The 18,660-nt window shown below is 51.0% G+C and overlaps 1 protein-coding gene across 7 annotated transcripts in view; it reads left to right on the forward strand.

Annotated features, from left to right (window-relative positions):
- Positions 1 to 18,660, forward strand: part of SCAP (SREBF chaperone) — a 57,973-nt gene that overhangs the window by 10,308 nt on the left and 29,005 nt on the right. For 6 of the 7 annotated variants that reach the window (XM_066991038.1, XM_066991039.1, XM_066991034.1 and 3 more), the window contains 2 exons: positions 6,041 to 6,254; positions 17,125 to 17,254. In XM_066991038.1, the coding sequence (XP_066847139.1) occupies positions 6,133 to 6,254; positions 17,125 to 17,254 (252 nt within the window). In that variant the 5' untranslated portion in view covers positions 6,041 to 6,132. Of the gene's footprint in view, positions 1 to 6,040; positions 6,255 to 16,547; positions 16,702 to 17,124; positions 17,255 to 18,660 lie in introns of those variants that run through there. The other variant, XM_066991040.1, reaches the window with a different exon arrangement.

Genomic DNA, 18,660 nt, shown 5'->3' on the forward strand with positions numbered 1-18,660 from the left:
CGTGTTGTGGTTGCACTCTTAAAATTCATTTGCAGCTGGTGCATTGGAGTCGTGGAAGAATCCGCCTTGCCTAGAAATCCTCTGAATATTCCGCTGAGCGGCAAAGCAGGGCTCTCTGGAGGCTGTGCAGACGTTGACCTGGCCAAGAATTGATGCGCTCCTTGATGTGCTCATCCCAGCTTCACCAGAATGTGATTTGGAAGGGAAGTCTTCCTGGTATTTAGAGTGGTAGCTTCTGATTTGTGATTCTTAGCTTTTATGTTTCACAGTGGGTTTTAAAATGGCATCGGTATAACTTACTTTCCTCTTACAGATGGAGAAATGAGTCCAGAGAGGACAAACCTGTCTGAAATTTTGCTCAGCAGCTTAGTGCCAACATTGGAAATTAAAATTTCAGGGATTCTGGGTGTGCCCTGCACCTTTTCTTCTCTAGAGTAAACCTCCTCCTACTTAATTTTGCAGGTTTTCTGTCATGTGTCTCCATGCGCTGCCCTGTGTGAGGGGTACACTAGTAATGCTTCTGAAGTTGTATTAAATGATGCTAAAACCGTGTTTTAAGAGAAGCTGCCTCGTATGATCTTGTTTCTTTCTGTGTAGTAAATAGTGGAGCCTAGATCATTGCTAACAAGAGTCAGGTTGGGCAAGAGAAGAAAAGATTGGGAAATGTCAGGAAGAAAAGATTGGGAAATGTTTTCGTGTGTTTGGTAAGACGTCAGTATTCTTCACTTCGTTTGGCTGGATGCAAAAAGAGGAGTAAACTTTGAAGCTGTGTGGTCTGCCTTCTAAATCTGGATGCTTGTTATTTTCGTAGATATCTGTTGTTTTAGGGCTCTTCTCATGGAACATCCCACCGCCTCACCCATGCCAATTAGGTGGTGTCTAATGCCTACTGCAATACTCGTTATTTTAGGAAGCAAAAAAAGACCTTTAATAGGAAATGGATTCAATGAGTTGCTGCTCTTCAGCAGGAGTTCAGCTGAGGTTCTTCTCTTGTGGCATGAAGGTCCAAAAGATGCACTGAAAGTGGGTTTGGAAGCTTATTTTGAGCGTTGGTCCCTCTTTGGTAGCTGCTTATGTTGTCTGCGATATTATGATGACTTCTCAAAGCGGTTTCTTTTTGAAAGCTGGTTTTAAAAACTCAGTTCAACTTTTTAAATGCTGTTTTGGCCTTTTTTGGGACGGAGAGGGCGTAGTCTGAAATCACGCTTACTGAAGAGTTTCTGCTTTCTAGATACAAGAAGTAGCCTTCCAGGAGCAGTGCCCGGCAGAGAGAACGGGGGCAGCTCTGGAGCCTCGTTTCCCCAGGGGCTGTGTCAGGGTTGGCCCGCTGGAGCCTGCGGCCTTCGGGAGGTTAGTGCCTTGGTCGGGGTTTTCCCATAGGAAGCGTTCTGCTCCCCGTGACCCGCGTCCTCTCGCAGCACAAAGCACCTTATTCTTCTCATGGGAACGCGAGCGGAGAATGGGGACCGGGTGTTAGAGCTGATTGTGTAGCGTTTCTCTGAAGGAGGGCCGTGTCTCGAGCCTATTTCTTGCTTTCCCATCTCTCAAGTCTTCAGAAGTGCTTCGTCCCCGGCCCTGGTTGGAGGAGAATTCGCGCTTGGCAAGTGAGATGCGCTGAGAAGCGGGTTCCCGTGGCGTGTTCCCCTCTTCCTTCCCCTTCTGCTGCTGCTGCCGGGACGTTTCGGGCTGGGAGCAGAGCCACGGCGGCTGCTGGCACCAGTCGCTGCTGGAGGGATCAAAGCGGCGGCGGCTGCTGGCATCTCAGGGCTACGAGCTGCCTCTGCAGTCCGACAGGGCAAGAAATCTGGTTTTGCTTTGGTTCGTGGACGATCTGACCTCTGGGTGTTTTGTGCCTCTTGGCTGGCAGCAGCAGGATGCTGGGGAGTTTTTGGGTTTTTTGGTTGTTTTCGGGGGGATGTTGTGCTGAGTTTCGGGCACGTAGTGAACCCAGATCCGTAGAGAGGACTGAAGAGGGATCGGAGACCTTTGTGGGTTGAGGGCAGGCTACGAATCAGGCGGTGAGCTCTGTCTGTGATGGCTCCCGCGTTTCCCTGGGTGTCCTGGAAAAGCCCAGGAGTGCGTGAGATTCCTGTAGCTGTACGTGTGTACAAATATGTGCCTGCAGGATGTCGAAGGAGGGTGAAGGAGGTGGCACAAGGATGTGAACGAGGTGTTGTCCTCAGTGGGTGCTCTGCCTGGGGCTTCAGATCTTAACTGGACCCCAAATCCATTTTTCCCTCATTTTGCAGTAGTTTTGAAGCAGTCTGGCTAGCTTTGTCTCGAGCAGCATCAGTCCTGCCGTCTCCTCTTATTTTGTGATGACTGAAGGTGGAAGCTTAATGCCGATCCCTCTGGGGACGGAAGATGCTTGGGAAGCCCGTGCTGGCCTGACAGGTGCAAGAGGGATGATTGCAGCCCCGGGAGGGTGACTTGTTGCTGACAGCCCCGCAGGTGCTGAGCGATCAGCAGTCACAGAGATCTGCTCTGCTGGCGTCCTGCATTCCCAAGCTGTGATCGAAGTGGAAATCGCTGGGTGAAAGTTCATGTTAAAAGTTTAGGTGTAGGACTTTGCTATGGGCAGCAAGATGGAGCAAAATGTTTTATGTGTTGAAGTGCCAGAAGAATTCCTACAGAACGGTTCCTTTCTTTACCCCCCGCCCCACTTAACCAGCTATGGTTTTATGACTACCTAATGCTGAGGCGTGCTCCAGAAAGGCTTTTTTGGAAGACTCGAATGTTTAAATATATTTATCTTTTTTAAAAAAATAAAATACTGTCCATAATGAAGGAGAAAGCTTTCCCACACTTCGTAGTTTTAACCCACAGCATGGTTAGAGGCAATGCTGTCTGAGCTGCTGCCGTTTACATGCACAGTAGCTGCCTGTCAGTAGCAAAGGGAGGTTTTCCTTGCAGCCTGCAAAACGCTTTCCAGCAGAAACGTGGAGTTTGGGATGCGCAGCTACTGCTGGGTGAGACAGAAGCCTTTCTCTTGGGAGGAGCAGCATCACCCAGCGTCTGCTAGCCTGAATTTATTCTCCCTGCAAGAAATTCCACGTCTCTTCCTTTGCCAGAAGGACTTTCTTACAGAAGTCTTGCTTTCTGTAGGAACTTGCAGCAGAGGCAGCGATCTAGAGCAGCAGTAGGAGGCTCCCAAGCAAGTATAACGGTTCCAGCATCCACACTGCTACGGAATAAGCCCTTTCTGCTCACATTTAGGGTGCAGTTTAATATTACCGTAGTTCGGACTCTATTGCTGGTACGCCCATTTAGTCAAGAAGCACAAGAGGCCGTTGGGGTTCCGTGCGTCCCAACCTCACGGCTGGTACAGGTGGGGACGACAGCCTTTGTCTGAGCGTGGGGATCTTTTGCTGCACTTCTTCGCCTGAAACCTCAGTGGATGACCTTGGTGAAGCACGCAGGATGGCCCGGGGAGCTGCCAGGAGCGCCACGGGCAGGCAGGCTGCGTGGGGCTCCAAGAGCGCGGGCGTTTGTTTAACATTCTCTCTGCCTGCCTTGCGCTGTGGTTGAACAGCAGGTGAGTGACGCTGTGCTTTTTCTTGCCGAGGTGGTAGAAGCCGTCTGGAGTTGCAGTGTCGGATACGAGAAGAGGTTTTTGGCTGCTGGAGAAACTCATCTGCCATGTGTCAGGGTGCTGTACCCCAGGAAAAAGGGTGGCGACCTGGCACGCAACGCGGCGTGTCGGGAAGTTTTGCTCCTCAGCCTCACTCCCCGTGCTCCCTCGTACGGAGCCTGCTCTGCTTTGGGGCAAGTTGCCACTTGGACTGTGGTAGCCAGGAGGTTTGGGCTAAACCTCGCTCTTTTCAGCCTGCTGTTTGCTTTTGTTTCCTACTCTACAGCTCTGCCCCTCAGTGCTGTGCCCGCCTTTTGCAAGCGAAGGGCACGAGGCGCGCCACGTATGGTGTTGCAAGGGCAGAAGGAAACATCCTGAGGTCTGCTCGTCTCCATTCAAACTTTGGCTTGGATTTGCAGTCATGCAAAACAGGAAAAAAAAAAAAAAAAACTCTGAGTAGATTCTATTTTAATATTTGTCCTGAACTCAGAGGCTTTATTTTGAGTTACCTAACCTCTGTTTGGGAAACTGGCTTTGAATAGGAGCTGTTCCCGCCTTCCACTTTTATGAGCATAAAGCTAACAGAGGTTTCAGAATTGGATATGCAACCCCCCAAAAACCAGTAAGCACATGTTAGCTTTGGAACACTCAGGTTTTCCTTTTAACGCTGATGTTTCACATCAGGCGAAGCAAGTAAATGCGGAACTCTCTTTGCGTTCAGTCGAAGCTGTTCCCGGTGGGATGCTGTCGCCGGGATCCCTGGTAGAGGACGAGGCTGGTGGCGCTGCTTTTGCACTTTGAACTTGCTTTTATTTTGGCTGCCTTCCCCCTTCTGTGACTGGTGAGTGCTTGAAACGCGTTTTTCTTCCAATCCTTGCGTTTGCAGTATGGAGAAACTGCATTACGAGCGTCAGTGGGGCTGATGTGAGGCACGTTCCTTTTGGTTTCTTCCCCCTTCCTGCTTGCTGCAGCCCGGCCGTCAGGTTAAGCTGTGTCCTGCTGCTGTGACAGGACAGCCGTGGAGTGCGGGCGCTGAAAAGCGGCGGAATTCTGCTTTTAAGGACTTTTTAATGTTTGGTTTTCGTCTTCTGCCTTGAGGTTAGGGGGAATAAGCCTTATATGCGAGCCTCAGCGTAGCTGTCTAGCTCTAGCAAGACTCCTGTTGAAAATATCACCAGTGAGATGAAGGTCAGATGTTCCAACTTACTTTTCTGCATTTCCTTTCCCCTTCTAGTAACACAGGCTGAGTTATCAGTTCCTGCTGTACGTCCACCAGGGGTTTGATGTTGCTTTCAGCGGTCAGTTCGGAGCAGGAGGCTCGTGTGTGCAGGGGTTTCCTGCGTGGTTCCGCTCCGTGAACAGCTCTGGGAGATGGTTTTGTCATTGGAATTTGAAAGTAAAATTTGTTTTGTTTATTCTCTCTTGAGCTCAAGAATTGGAAGGGGTGGGTAGGCAGTTCCCTACGTCTAGGACAGCGATGTCGATCCGTCCGGCAAGGCCTGGTGCCTTGCTGAAAAAGGTATTAGCGGAAGTATTTGTCCAGGTTTTTCATTTGGTCATTAGGCCGAAGTACTGGTGCTTCCATTGCTAAAAATCTGATTATTTTAGTTGTGTTTCTGGGAAAAAAAAAAAGTAGATTATATTAAAATGGGCATTAAATAGAACTTCACCTGAAATTAAAAGCATGGTGGTTGTACTCAGGGTTTGCCTTCCCCAGTACGTGCTCTGGTGTAGCTGAAAGTGGGCGCTTAAGAAAATACAAAAAAGAGCATCTGTGGTGCCTGCTCCAGCTTCGGAACGTGTGAAGCTCGGGGAATTTCTAAGCTGGGTGTGTATAAATAACCCTTAATGGTTCCCTGCCTGCCAGCCTCCTCATCCTGTGTGCTGTCCCTTCAGGATGGTGACGGTGAGGAGCTCAAAACGCCGAGGGGCTTGTAGTGGGGCAGCCTAAATTTAGGTCTTGTATGAATTATCTGGAGCAGTCATGAATGGCATCTTCCTGCGGACAAAGCGACTTTAGTCGTGTCCTTCGAGTCTCTCACCGGCCCGGTCTTATTCTGAAGAAGCCAGGAAAACTGTCATTATTTCCTCTCGGATAAAAACATAAAACTTTGGATAATCGTGGCTTTGAACTACAGAAAAACCTGTCTTGCACTCGGGTCTTTCGCTTCTGAGTACGCTGCTGCGAACCCTATGCTTTGCATAGCCCAATTAAAAAAAAAGACAGAAAAAAGGTTTCTTCTGCTCCGTCGTTTCTAAAAATTCGCTTCGTGCTCTCCTCCCTCCTGTCGGGATCCCCTCGGGTGCTGCTGGCGGTCACAGCCCTCGGGCTGGCAGCGTCCAGGAGCAGCTCCGGTGGGCGCGCGGCGCTGAGCAGCCCCCGTCCTGGGAAAGCCTTTCTGCAGCAAGTTGGTGGCGTTTGCCGTCATTGATTTATTTTTCCTCATGGGCTTGCTTTCTGCTTCCTAGGTGGATACGGCGCCCCTGAAGCGCTGCACATGCTGGAGCTGCCCGCCGCCCTGCTGTACCCCGGGATGGCAGCGAGGTGACGGCCGCTGAGGATGACCCTGACTGAAAAGCTGCGCGAGAGGATATCGCGGGCCTTCTACAGCCACGGGCTGCTCTGTGCCTCCTACCCCATCCCCATCATCCTCTTCACGGGGCTCTGTATTTTGGCCTGCTGGTAAGTCACCAAGTTCTGCTTGTCCTGGGCAGTTGGGCTCCGGGGGCTGCTCTGGGGGCTCTCACAGCCACGCTCGGGTTCCCCTGTTTTGTGGGCTATCCCAGAAGTCCTTTTTCTTTTATTTATTTTTTCTTAAATGTAGATTTTTGTCATCTTTTCGTGTGGGACAAAAGAAAAGACAGGGAATGAAGTATCTTCATGCGGTTTAATAAGTAAATAGTAAAAACTAATTAGTAAATCAATAAGTAAAAGTGATCCCCAAACACCTGGTGGAAGACATCAAAGTCATAAATTGAAAATGGAGAGAAAGGAAGTTGGTTTTTCTCTCCATGCTTACATATTCTGGTCTCCCTGAAACTTGTACTCTTCAGCCCTTGCCTTGGTATAAATGTCTTGTTTGTTCTCAATTTTCTGCTTTCCTTGGGGACTGAGGTTTGAATGTGAGTTGTAGCTGAATGTATTTTCACAATCAGAAATGTTACGTTTCTTGTAATCATTTCCAGTGAGGCGATGGAAATACCTACTGGAGCCGTGAAAACTTTGGTGCTCAGATCTGTGCAGAGACACGCGCACGCATACAGGTTCTGTCTTTGTGGTTTTAAGTCGAAGGATCTCGTCTCCTGTGGTCAAAATAAGCCATATGTGGTGAGGCCTTCTGCTTTTAGAAGGGCTCCACCTGTGTTGGTACAGGACAGTTTTTCTCTGAGCGTTGCTGAGGGTAGGACAGACTTCTTCAACACATCAAACGTAAAAAGGCTATTGCAGTGATTGTTTTCGTGCACTGAGAACCCGTGGGATCACTTCTCGTGCCTATGGCTCCTGAAGGTTGTGAGCGGCAGCAGGGGCACAGCACAGAGCCAGTGCTTTTCTGCTTTTGCACTGCTTTGTACGATTTAAGTCTCAATGATGAAGTTTTATTTTCAGTTCTTCTGTTGGGCAGAAATATGAAACTTCTACAAGGTCGGAGCGAGAAAATTCTTTGTTCTGTTTATCTTTTGCTGATATGGTTGCAAGTAATTATCTGTTGGCTTCAGCTCTGCTGGATGCAGATTTCAGATTCAGGGCTGCGTTAGCCAACACGGAGGTCCACCACGAGTCCCAAATCGCCATGCCACAGCTCTCTTGCTTGCTTATTGCCTCTTCAGAGCTCCCAGTGGCATTAGGCTCCTATTTTCAGTTACCTTTCAGGTGCTGTTACTGGTAGGAATTTAAGATGGCTGCTTCAGTATAAAATGTTTATCCATACACGTGTTGCGTGTTGGGAGGGATCAGAATAAAAACTGCTTCTTAATGCCCTTCCTAAATTTCAGATTTCCCCGACAGGAGGAAATCTGATGTAGGATTGCTAGCATCTGTCCTGGTCAGAGCTTGGATGCATCCTGTCTTTCTGGTATTGTGTTCAGAGCAATTCGAATCAAGGTATCTCGCACAAAGTCCCTGAAGCTTCAAACCAGGGCCTCTTTGGCAGATTAGCAGCTCGTAATTGTGGAAGTGTCTGCTTTGCTCAGCGCTGGTATTTGAGGATTTTCTAATTACTGGCTACCTTTAGACTGCAGAAGCTTGTTGAGTACATCGAGCATAGTCAGTAGTGTGTGTTTTCGTTAATGAGTTTCAGTAACTCAATTAAATAGAAAAAGGGGGCAAAAAATGGCCCTAGGAGGGACAGGGTTTAAAAAATACGACACCCTTTGAGAGCAAGAGAGCCCTGACAAAAACTGGAAGTGCAGCTTAAAGTTATCCTTCTCTAGAAACAATTTTTGGGGATGTTTCAGTTCCTGTTCTGTGCTGCCCTGTGTTGACTGGAGTTAACTAGGTGCTCATTCTGGCTTGGAAATACTGGAAGCAGCAGCACTAACTAGGCCCAAGCTATTCCGGGGTGCAGCCCTTCTACACCTGAGCATTTCAGCGTGGTGAGGCTGAGCTCGTACAGGATATCTCACAGAGTATCTGTGAACAGGCTTCTCTGAGGTACTTTCTGGAAGTTTAGTTTTGGGTTGAGGTTTTCAGGTCTTCCTCTTAGTCTGAGGCCGAGGCCTGACCTCTTTGTTATTGACCTGAACGGGGGGGGGACGGGTTGCACCCTCAGCAAGTTTGCAGATGTGATAAACTTCCCGTATCACGAACGGGAAAACTGAATGAAGAAAGGAGAGTGGCTGTGCTGCTGGACAAGCCGACAGGAGCCTCGTGAAGATCAACAAAAGGAACTGCCAAGTCCTGCACCCGGGGTAGGACAGCCCTCGGCACCTGGGGGCCAGCCCCTGGGGACAGCTTGGCAGAGAGGGCCCTGGGGGTCCCGGTGGGCACCGAGGTGACCAAGACCGGTGATGTGTCCTCGTGGCAAAGGTGGCGTGCTGGTGAGACACCCCTGGGGTGCGGGGTCCGGTGCTGGGCCCCCGGTCCAGGGGGGAGCTGGACGCGCTGGGGAGAGCCCGGTACAGGGCCAGGAAGATGCCGCAGGGCCCGGAGCCCCTCTGCTGTGAGGAGAGGCCGGGAGAGCTGGGGCTGCTCAGCCTGGAGCAGAGGAGGCTCCGGGGGATCCCGGCCGTGGCCGGCAGCACCTGCAAGGAGGCGCCGAGAGGCCGGAGCCGGGCTCTGCCCGGCGGTGCCCAGGGCCGGGCCCAGCGGCCCCGGGCCCAGCCTGGAGCCCGAGCAATTTTCTTTGAGCTTGGTTCTTTTTACTGTGAGGGTGATTAACCACGGGAGCAGATGTCCCAGGGAGCTTGTGGAGGCTCCCTCCTTGGAGATCTTCAAAGGCCGCCTGGACACGGCCCTGATGTACCTGCTGTGGCCGACCCTATGTGAGCAGTTGTGGCCTAGCTGAGCTCCAGGGCTGGCCTCAGCTCTCTGGGATCACGTCTGCCTGCTTCTCCGTCTGTAAAAGTCAAAGATTATTAAGTAGCTGCGGAATGCAAATGATTAACAGGAGCTGGTTTCAACTCCCTTTTAGTTTTCTCCGGAGCCAGAGCTGTGTTGATTTATCAAGGTGTTTGAAGTGCTCCCCCCCAGCCACGCTTCCTTCCTGATAAGTCATCTTCTGTGTTTTCAAACGGAAAGAGGAAGCGGTGCTGAAAGGACCGCACATCCTTGCTATCGAGCGATCTGAGAGCGGCTCCTGTTTTCTGAGGCTAGGTGGCCTTGCAGTTGCAGTCCACATATTGTTTGTGCATTTAAAACAAGAAATACAACTTATGTCCAGTTACAATACAACAAAGCTGTGTTATCAGTTATCAGCTGTGTTGTATTTTGGGCTCCTTGACTTGTACTAGAATGCGTGTTCTTGCCAGAGCTTCAGTTCAGTGAGCGGTTCATAAGCACAAGTACGAGAGGTCTCCTCCTTGCTTGCTCTGCCTGGAATAATCTGATATTTGTGGCGTGTGGCTGCGTGCAGTTGTTAGCTCTGTGGCCAGCACAGCTAGGGCTGTTGAAAGCTCACTCCCTAACAAAAGGGTAGGAACTACGATGGTAGAAACCCAGAGCAATATATTCAGTAGCTTTTCAGATTGTCCTGCACTAGAATCCTTCTAAGTAAGTATTTTCATGAGATTCGGTGAAATTTTGCTATTTTGGAGGGGCAGGGTGCCAAGGCCGAAGGCAGGACAGCAACTTCTTAATCAGGACAGCAGATTGTCTGAAATGGTTCACAATGACAGAAAAATGGAGTTGGCCAACAGTCACCTCACTCAGTAGCTCTGTACAGGGAAGGGCAGGAAACTTCGAAAGTATTGTAATAACTAATCAGGGGGGTGCATTTTTAGCTAATACACAAACTCACTTTAGGCTGAAGTTGTCTCACGCTTGTCATACGGTGCGTGTTTCCTTCATTGCGTGCTTACCACGTCCTTCTGCTCTTCCCTGGTGCCTGCTACTGGCCACTGCAGGACGAAGGCTGCTGGGTTTTGGGCTTTGTCCCAGCCCATGATAGCTCGCTGGATGTCCGGTGGGTTCAAGCAGCGTCCATCCCGACGGCCTTCCAGGGTGCCAGAGCGGCAGCAGCAGTCGGGCACGCTGCCTGCTGGCTGTAGAGCCATTGCAGACAGGAGCTGCTGGCTGGCTGCTTCCCACGGAAGCTTTCTGATGGTGGGACGAGGAACTCGGTGGTGGCCACGAAGTGACACGGCTGTGGTTTTTCTTTTTTTTTCTGTAGTCTTGTTGGGAGGGCTCTGAGTAATGGTCCTTGGCAGCAACCTGCTGCTGGGATTTGGCGTTCTTCAGAAGTGTTCTTTCTCTAGAAGTCTTTCTAATGAGGAAAGGTGATACATAAGTGAAGTGTTCCAGTGGGTTTTATCCCGACGTTTACCAACAAGGAAGGAGCTGTAACAACTTGTTAAGAGCGTTGCTCCCTGTCCCCAAAGCGTGTGGAAAAAAGAGACAGTGGTAGAGTAAAAAGGAAACGTTCTGTATTCTTCCTACTCAAACATATTTATTTAGCCATGTAACCACATCTAAAATACAGCATATTGCTAAAGCAAGGGTGGATCCTGCATCCCGAAGTCTTGAAAGGGAGGGAGCTGGAACACTCTTCTCTCCTTCTGTACCTGTGTGCACCCAGAATCGAGGAGAGCTGGTAAAATCCTACTGCAGAAGAAATTAACTCAGCTGTTCTCGTTTTCTTCCACAACACATCAGTAAACCAAGCCCGTCTTCGTGTTCAGATGTTCAGCTAACTCTTAAAAGCTGGGATAAGCCACCTGGCCCACGCTTAGCGAAGCACAGAGCCATGGAGTGGCTGAGGCTGGAGGCCCCCCCGGGTCGCCGCGGTCCCAGCCGTGCTCCAGCAGCACCCAGAGCTGGTGCCCAGCCCCACGGCCAGGCGCTGCTGGACGCAGTGTGCACACACACACACACACACACACGTGTGCACACCCTTCTCCAAGCATTTTACTATCTTACAGGCTTGCGCCATCCCGCGCGGCAAGCCGAGGAGCCGGGTTGCCGACAGCTTCTTCGTGTTCCACATCCACGGAGAATACAGCTGCCTGTGGGAGCGCATGATGAAACGAGAAGCAAGTTGCGTGTGGCCAGACCTCTCTCTGCTCTCAGAGAAAGGAAGCTGGCAGCACAGAGCAGGGGGAAGCTGTACTGCTGCTGCTCAGACCTTTGAGGGCCCTGTCAGAGGGAGGCAGTGCTAACCAAACACAATTCATTCAGCAGCAGGTATTGTTTAGGCACTTGGTAAGGCCGAAGGGGGACCTGTTGCTGCCAGGTATCTGGTCCCCTCTACCCACTGGCAGGACCCTTTTTGTCAAGCGTCAGATCTCTCATTAGCAATGGGATTTCAGGTTGTTCTGTCCTGGTGCTGGTTGGTTTGGGCCCGAAACAGTAAAAGCTCGTTCTGCAGCGTGCGAGGTGGAGGCGGTAGCTATTTTAAGGCCGTGCATCTCCGCCCTCGCTGTTATCTAAGACCTGGCAGCTCCACTCTCCTTCGTGTTCACCAGCAGAAGTCTATTTGGGGGTGGTGATCTCCACTTAGATTCAGTGAAGGAGGAATATGCAATTGTAGGGCTTGCAGCCCTGTTGCATTGCCAGCTGCCTCGGGCTGACCTGGCAGGTCTCCATCTTGGCCCTCGAAGCTGTCTTGAAAATATGTAAAGTAGTTGGATGAACATTTTTGCTTGAACCCACCTCGTGCTTGGTAACTGAGAGCTGCTCTTGCTTCAATTCAGCACTGCTGACTTGCAGACAATCTATTTTCCTTCCCTTTTGGATTCGCAGAGGGATGTCAGAGCACGCTGTTACATGAGCAGCTAAAAAGAGCCTTCCTCAAAACCAGCCCTTCTCTTTGAACTTTCTTCTGGCCTGTTTTAGATCTTACTTCTTTCCTCTCCCATCTCTAAACTTTCCATTCTGGTGTTCACCTCTTCCCCTGATGGTGGAAAAAAAATCTCTAACAGAGAGAAATGTGAGGAGAATCAAACCTGGACGCTAGAAATCGCCATCCTGTAATTCACCTGGAGCAGCTCTCACGTGGTAGGCAGTGCCCATGGAAATGACCCAGGCTTGTCACAGCTCGCTGTCCCTGCAACCTTTAGTGCCTGTGGGGAGCCAGGATGCTTCTGACAACCTAGTATTAGTTCTTGGTATTTTTATTTGACATTTTTTTTTTCAAGTATCTCTTTATGAGATACTTTTTTTAAGTAAAGTTTAGATATTTTTTAAAGTATCGTCTTTTAAAGATGCTCTAACATTCGATGTCCGAAATAGTAGGTCTAGTGAGTTTCTTGCTATTTTTTTTCACTTCATTTTTGTTTGCTGTCTCAGGTATCGCTGACTAGATCAGCTGCTATCCCGTGGCCACGTAAGGCTAAATAAATTCAAGAACTGATGTTTTGACATCTCACCCAAACAGTCTGCAGTAAGCGTATACCAGAAGGTGTGCCTTGTTTTTAATTTCACCAGGCATTATCAAAACCCTACAGAAACCCAAATCCTCAAACATCACTGGGATATAGGTAAACACATGCCCCCTTCGCTTACTGGGGACATTAATTTCTGTTGTAGCTGGCTCAGGAGGAGGCAGCTTTTGGTACGAGTCCCCACAGTAAGTCTTGTTCCTGAGCCCTGCTGCAAAGCAGTGCTGAGACGATCTGTCCTGTCCATCCCACGTTGCGTGCAAGCTATAGGAGGGACACGCGGGTATGTCCACACACCAGGAGCACAGGCACCCACTGCAAAGCTCCCAGCAAGGGGAGTGCCGTGAGGGCAGAGCCACGCACTGGACGTGTCGAGGAAGAGGAAGGAGCCCATCAACGTGCCTGCAGAAACTAGGCTGGAGGGAGAAAACCTGGTGCTGTCCTGCATCGCCTGGGGGAGGCAGTCTGAATAACCTGCAGGGTTGGTTGCTGCCTTCTTCCTTCCCTGTCCTATGGATGGATTAAAAATATGCGCTGGGGGGAGCATACGGATCTCTTCTTACAGCGTCAGTCCTGTTCCATGTTCAGAATTTGGGGAAATGCTGAATTTGGTTTGGACACTGACAGGCCGACACAGCGCAGGCCTACGAGGGTGGTGGAGTAAGGGAGGCCTGGTTGCCTTGGTTCCCCCGAGAGCTGCAGCAGGATGGGATCCATAGCAGTGCACAGATGTCTCGGGGGCTTTTTTTTCCATCAGAAATTTCCCTTCTGTTCTTCCCCTCATTTTGTGGGCCTTGGTTCTTCCAAGAAATGCCGCTTAATCTTTCCTCTGTTGCGTTTGCGTGTGCTTTTGGTTTTTTTGGGCAAACGTGAAAACCCTAAGGTGAAAAAAACAACCGACCAAAAAGAACCCGGCCCTTGGCCGTTCAGAAATAGCCGCTAAGGAGTTAGGAGTCGCTGTGCCCAGTGTTTTGGGAGGTGACTTGCACATCAGGATGGGAGTGGTTGGCTTCTTCCCATGAACGGATTTATTTTTTTTTGTTAAATAACTTTTACAACAGGAAAAAGACGCTGGATTGTCAACAAACCTTCATATTAGCAGCAGGCAGGCAGTCTCTCATCGGTCGCGTCTTACGGTTCTGTGATTTTCTGATGCTTCTGGAAGCCGTGTATGAACTGCCCTCAGTTGGATGGACTCGCTTCCTTCCCAGCTTCTCGCACAACAAAAGCCGAGCTTCGTGAACAGCAGGTACACAGCAGGAGGAAACTTCAACAGAGAAGTCGACGACACCCACCTCTACTCCACGCTTCCTCCAAACAGCCATTTCTGTTGCTAAAACTGGTTTTATTGAGATGTAAATACACCACCAGCAGACAACCAACGTGGAGCAACTGCCAGCCATCTCCAGAGGCTACTTTTTAAAACACAGCAGTGCTCTTTTTTCTGTTTCCCTGGTACGTAAGCTAGCACGTGAAAGCCTTCCTTCGTGGCCTCAAGCACAGAAAGGGCGCATCAGAATCCAGGACTGCCTGACGGGCCGTGCCCAGCGCTGCCAAAACATCAGTGATGGTGGCCAGGTTGGTGTTCTGCAGCCAGCTGTGGGTAGGGAGGCTGCTAACCTTTCCCGGCTGTTCTTGCTGCTTCCACAGCCCTGCCAGCAGCTCCTGCAAGTGCTCCCTGATCCCAGCAGGGTGATGTTACTGCTCATGACCTGGGTGAGGGAACTTCACCAAGTGCTTCAGGAAGCTCGTCTGTGCTGTGCGGGTGTCGGGACGCGGGCACAGGCTGCCCGGAGAGGTTGTGCAGCCTCCCTCCCTGGAGATCTTCTGAAGCCACCCGGTGTACGCACAGACACACACCTACACGTGCACACGCACACTTCCAAAAGCATTTCACCGCCCTACAGACCTGCGCTGACCTGGGCACCAGCTCTGGGTGCTGCTGGAGCAGGGCTGGGACCGGAGGGACCCGGGGGTGCCCCCATCCCAGCCGCGCTGTGGCTCTGCGGACACAGCTTGCTCCGCGCCGGGCTGGGGAGCGCGGTCGGCGTGGTGGGGAGCGTGGTGGCCGCTCAGAGGCACGCTGACAGGTCAGGGACAGGGCCCGATGGAAACCTCGGCAAGCTCAATAAAGGCAAAAAGGCAAAGCCCTGCACCCAGGACAGAGTGGGACCTGGAGCCGGGCGGGCTGGAAGGCGGCTCTGCGGCAAGGATGGGTCGGGTAAGAGCGAGGCAGCGTGCCCGTGCAGCAGGAGGGCCTCTGCCCCCTGGGCCGTACCAGCAGGGCTGTAGCCGGCAGGGTTACTGGGGCCGTTTGGTCAGACCTCTGCTCGTACTGGATTTTGGGGGCTGTGTGTTTTGAGGGGGAGCGGGGCCCACGCTGAGAGTGAGGGGGATGAGGAGGGAGGGCTGCTGTTCCCAGGCCACACACAGGTGAGGGGGACAAGGGGAAGGCTACGTGCGTCTTCCTCCGAGGCAGCAATCTGCTTCTGTTGCATCGTACCCCCTTCAGCTCCTTCCATCTTTGCTCATACCACATAGCTTTCCCTACCTAGCAAGTACTAAGAGAGAAAATCTTTGCCTTCCTTTCGGAAGTGAAGAAAACCCACATCCAGGTTAATTCTCTGCCAGGACTGGGGGCTTCTGCTTTGAAAGGCAGGAATCCAGTGCCCGCTGCATCCATCCAGCAGCTCCTGCATTTATCCAGCGCCTCCTGCATCCATCCAGCAGCTCCTGCATTTATCCAACACCTCCTGCATCCATCCAGCACCTCCTGCATCCATCCAGCACCCGCTGCATCCATCCAGCAGCTCTTGCATTTATCCAACGCCTCCTGCATCCATCCAGCACCTCCTGCATCCATCCAGCACCCGCTGCATCCATCCAGCAGCTCCTGCATTTATCCAATGCCTCCTGCATCCATCCAGCACCTCCTCCATCCATCCAACTCCTGCTGCATCCATCCAGCACCTCCTGCAGGAATAAGGAATATAGGGAATTGTCCTTCTGAGTCCCTAAAATTTACAGGGGTCACGCAGAGAAACGCACCTCTAGGTACTCTGAATCAGAAGTGTTTTCCACGTGGCCCTTTTGGAGATCTTGTGCCTGTTTTTCAGGCATCAGCGTCAAAATCGTTTAGTGAACAAATCATTCTGCAGGTCACCTCTTCGTTCAGCTTTGTTTATCACACCTAGATTTTTTTTTTTTATTTTAACGTCTTGGTCTCAGTCAGACGCAGGACGCTCGCTGCGTGCCTCTCCCCAGGCTTTGCTGCCAGCAGACCCTGTGGCAGGCGGTGCCACGCGCCTTTTCAAAGGGCTCAAAGCGATTGCTGCCTGTCAGAGGAAAAAGGCTGTGCCGTGTCTCCGGGTCGGGTTTTGTGGGGTATTTTGTATTATGATGTACTATGACCTGGCTTTATTTTTCTCTCCCTTCCCAGTGCGCAGTGGAATGACAATCATCAGATGCGTTTTTGTCAGGCTAACAAAAGAGCAGACCCGACAAGCCTTGCTCCCCGTTCCATTGTTCTTTTCCAGCTTTTGTTGTTCAGCCCCAAACCTCGCCTTTAGCTGCCGCTTGCCGCCTCCGTGGCCGGGGATGATTCAGGCTGATCCCTGACACAGCGGACAGAGTCCTGCAGGAAAACGGTGCCAAGGCCTTCGTGTTTATTGCCAGGAAAGCTCGGCCGCGCTGACAGCTACGCCAGACAGGGGAGCCCTGATAGCTCATGGTGCGTTGGGCACCTGGAGCTGGCCTGGAGCTGGGATCTCCGCTCTGTTTCGGCCCTTCCCCTTCCAACTCGCCGGGCATTGTCCCTGTAACAGCGATCTTGCTTTTTCCTGACGTGGTTTTAGTGACTTTAGAGACCCCCTGAAGCTAAAACTGCCATCCTAAACTCTCCGAAACCACGGTATCTCAGTTTTGAGCTGGTTTCGTGTATTCGTTGTGCAATAGCTGCTGCGGTGACCCGAAGGTCGTAGGAGCCAAGGAGCAGGAAGATAAACATCACATAGCTGCTTTGGTGTCTGGCTGCTGCTGGTGAAATGAAGTTAGCGACAAATACTGGAAACGGCTCAGATTTTAATGAGGAAAACCAGGTGATTAGGATGGGGTTTGGATAGGAAAGTGGCCACCTAAGTACAGTAATCATTTCTGTGCAGGCTGTGGGGTAGTTGAGACATGGCTGTGCTGTAGCTCTACGGACTTTTAGGTGATAGTGAGTAATTTAGGTGCGTTCCTGCAAGGAGAACTTGCCTCCTTCTTCTCCCAGGATTCCTACTCATCCCTTTCCAAGAGAAAAAGACGAACTCTCTTGTGCGTTGGAGAAATACATAAATCTGTTATTATGAGAGCTGAAGCCCTGTTTTATTGTGACTGTTTCCTATTGTGCAGAGATAAGTTCAAGGTGGGGTGGGCTCATTTTACCCATCCATTCTTTGGGCTCTTCTGGAAGACCGTTTAAAAGCCTAGTTAAAAAAAAAAAAAAAAAAGCACGTTTCTCACTTCTGTCTTCACCATAGCTACCCGCTGCTTAAGCTGCCGTTACCTGGAACGGGACCCGTGGAGTACAGCACCCCCGTGAAGGATTACTTTCCACCCTCTCCAGACCCGGTCTTGCAGCAAGGAGACCTCGGCGAGCGCCCTGACTGGGTACGGCTTCGGTGTGGGCGTGAAAATGATCCAGGAGCTGGGGCAGCTCTGCCGTGAGGAGAGGCCGAGGGAGTTGGGGTTGTTCAGCCTGGAGAAGAGAAGGCTGCGGGGAGACCTCACAGCGGCCGTCAGTGCCTGCAGGGGCTGCAGGAGGGCTGGGGAGGGACTCTCGGGCAGGGGGTGATGGTTTTAGGGTAAATGAGGGCGGGTTTGGGTTAGATACGAGGAAGAAATTCTTTACTATGAGGGCGGTGAGGCCTGGCGCAGGCTGCCCCCAGGAGCTGTGGGTGCCCCATCCCTGGCAGTGCCCAAGGCCAGGCTGGATGGGGCTGGGGGCAGCCTGGGCTGGGGGCAGGGGGCCCTGGGCATGGCAGGGGGGTTGGAATTACATGATCCCTAAGGTCCCTTCCAACCCAAACCATTCCATGATTCTATGAAAGTTGTGAAATGCTGTTTAAGGGCCCGTTTTTCAAGGATTAACACGGATAACTTTGTCCTAAGGCAAGCAGTACATTTTATAAAGCGTTACTAGGTTTTACGTACATTTAATGAAGGGTTCTGGGATAATGCCCCGGTTTCCTAATGCCATATGAAGGCATGCAGTCTCCCTCGAGCAGCAACCTGGTACATGTCATACAGGTAAACTAGACTTATGTTCAGGGGTAAGGAATTAATATTTCTTTTGCGTGAACAGGATGGAGCCCTGATGCTTTCCAGGAAGGCTGATAACAGGTCCAGGACATCAGGAACCAATTGTAAAATGATGCTTTGTAACCCGCACTGTTCCTTTTCATTCCAAGGTCTCTGTGAAGCGGAAATTGGCTGTTGGCTTAATGTTTTTGATGCCTCCAGCTCTCCACTCTCTCCACGTGTGCTCTTCTCGTTGTGATTGATATCATTTCAACCGAGAAGCTTTTTGCTTTATGCTGTTATCTCAGGTTGATGCTGGCTGATTAAATCTCCTGCTTCGTTGCCTAGTTCTGCTAATTGAGCCCAAAGTTCTGCCAGCACTGCAGCCCCTAGAGCAGGGGACAGCCGCCTGGGCACACAGACCAAGAAGAATTAAACGGCACACAGCAGGATCAGCACAGGTTGGGGGAACCACCGTGTGGGAGAGGCATCTGTGAGAGGCAGCGAGTCCCCGCTGCGGCTTGCCTTCCAGTACCAAATTCGGCAGGATCTGGGAGCCTCTGCCTCACACAGAAGCACAATATACCGATGACAAAATGGTCAGTGGCATTTTGCCTCTGTGAGAAACAGACTCTTTTTGTTCTCCTTAGGTTACTACTGCCATGCTTCACCTCTAACTTGGGAAAGAAAAATATAGTCTGGCAAACCCCTTCCTGAAAGCTTGCCAAGCTGTGATCTAATTCTGCTAAGCAGCTTCCCACTCACCATGTGTTTTC

Source organism: Anser cygnoides, chromosome 2 (assembly GCF_040182565.1).
Source record: "Anser cygnoides isolate HZ-2024a breed goose chromosome 2, Taihu_goose_T2T_genome, whole genome shotgun sequence".
Lineage (NCBI taxonomy): Eukaryota > Metazoa > Chordata > Aves > Anseriformes > Anatidae > Anser > Anser cygnoides.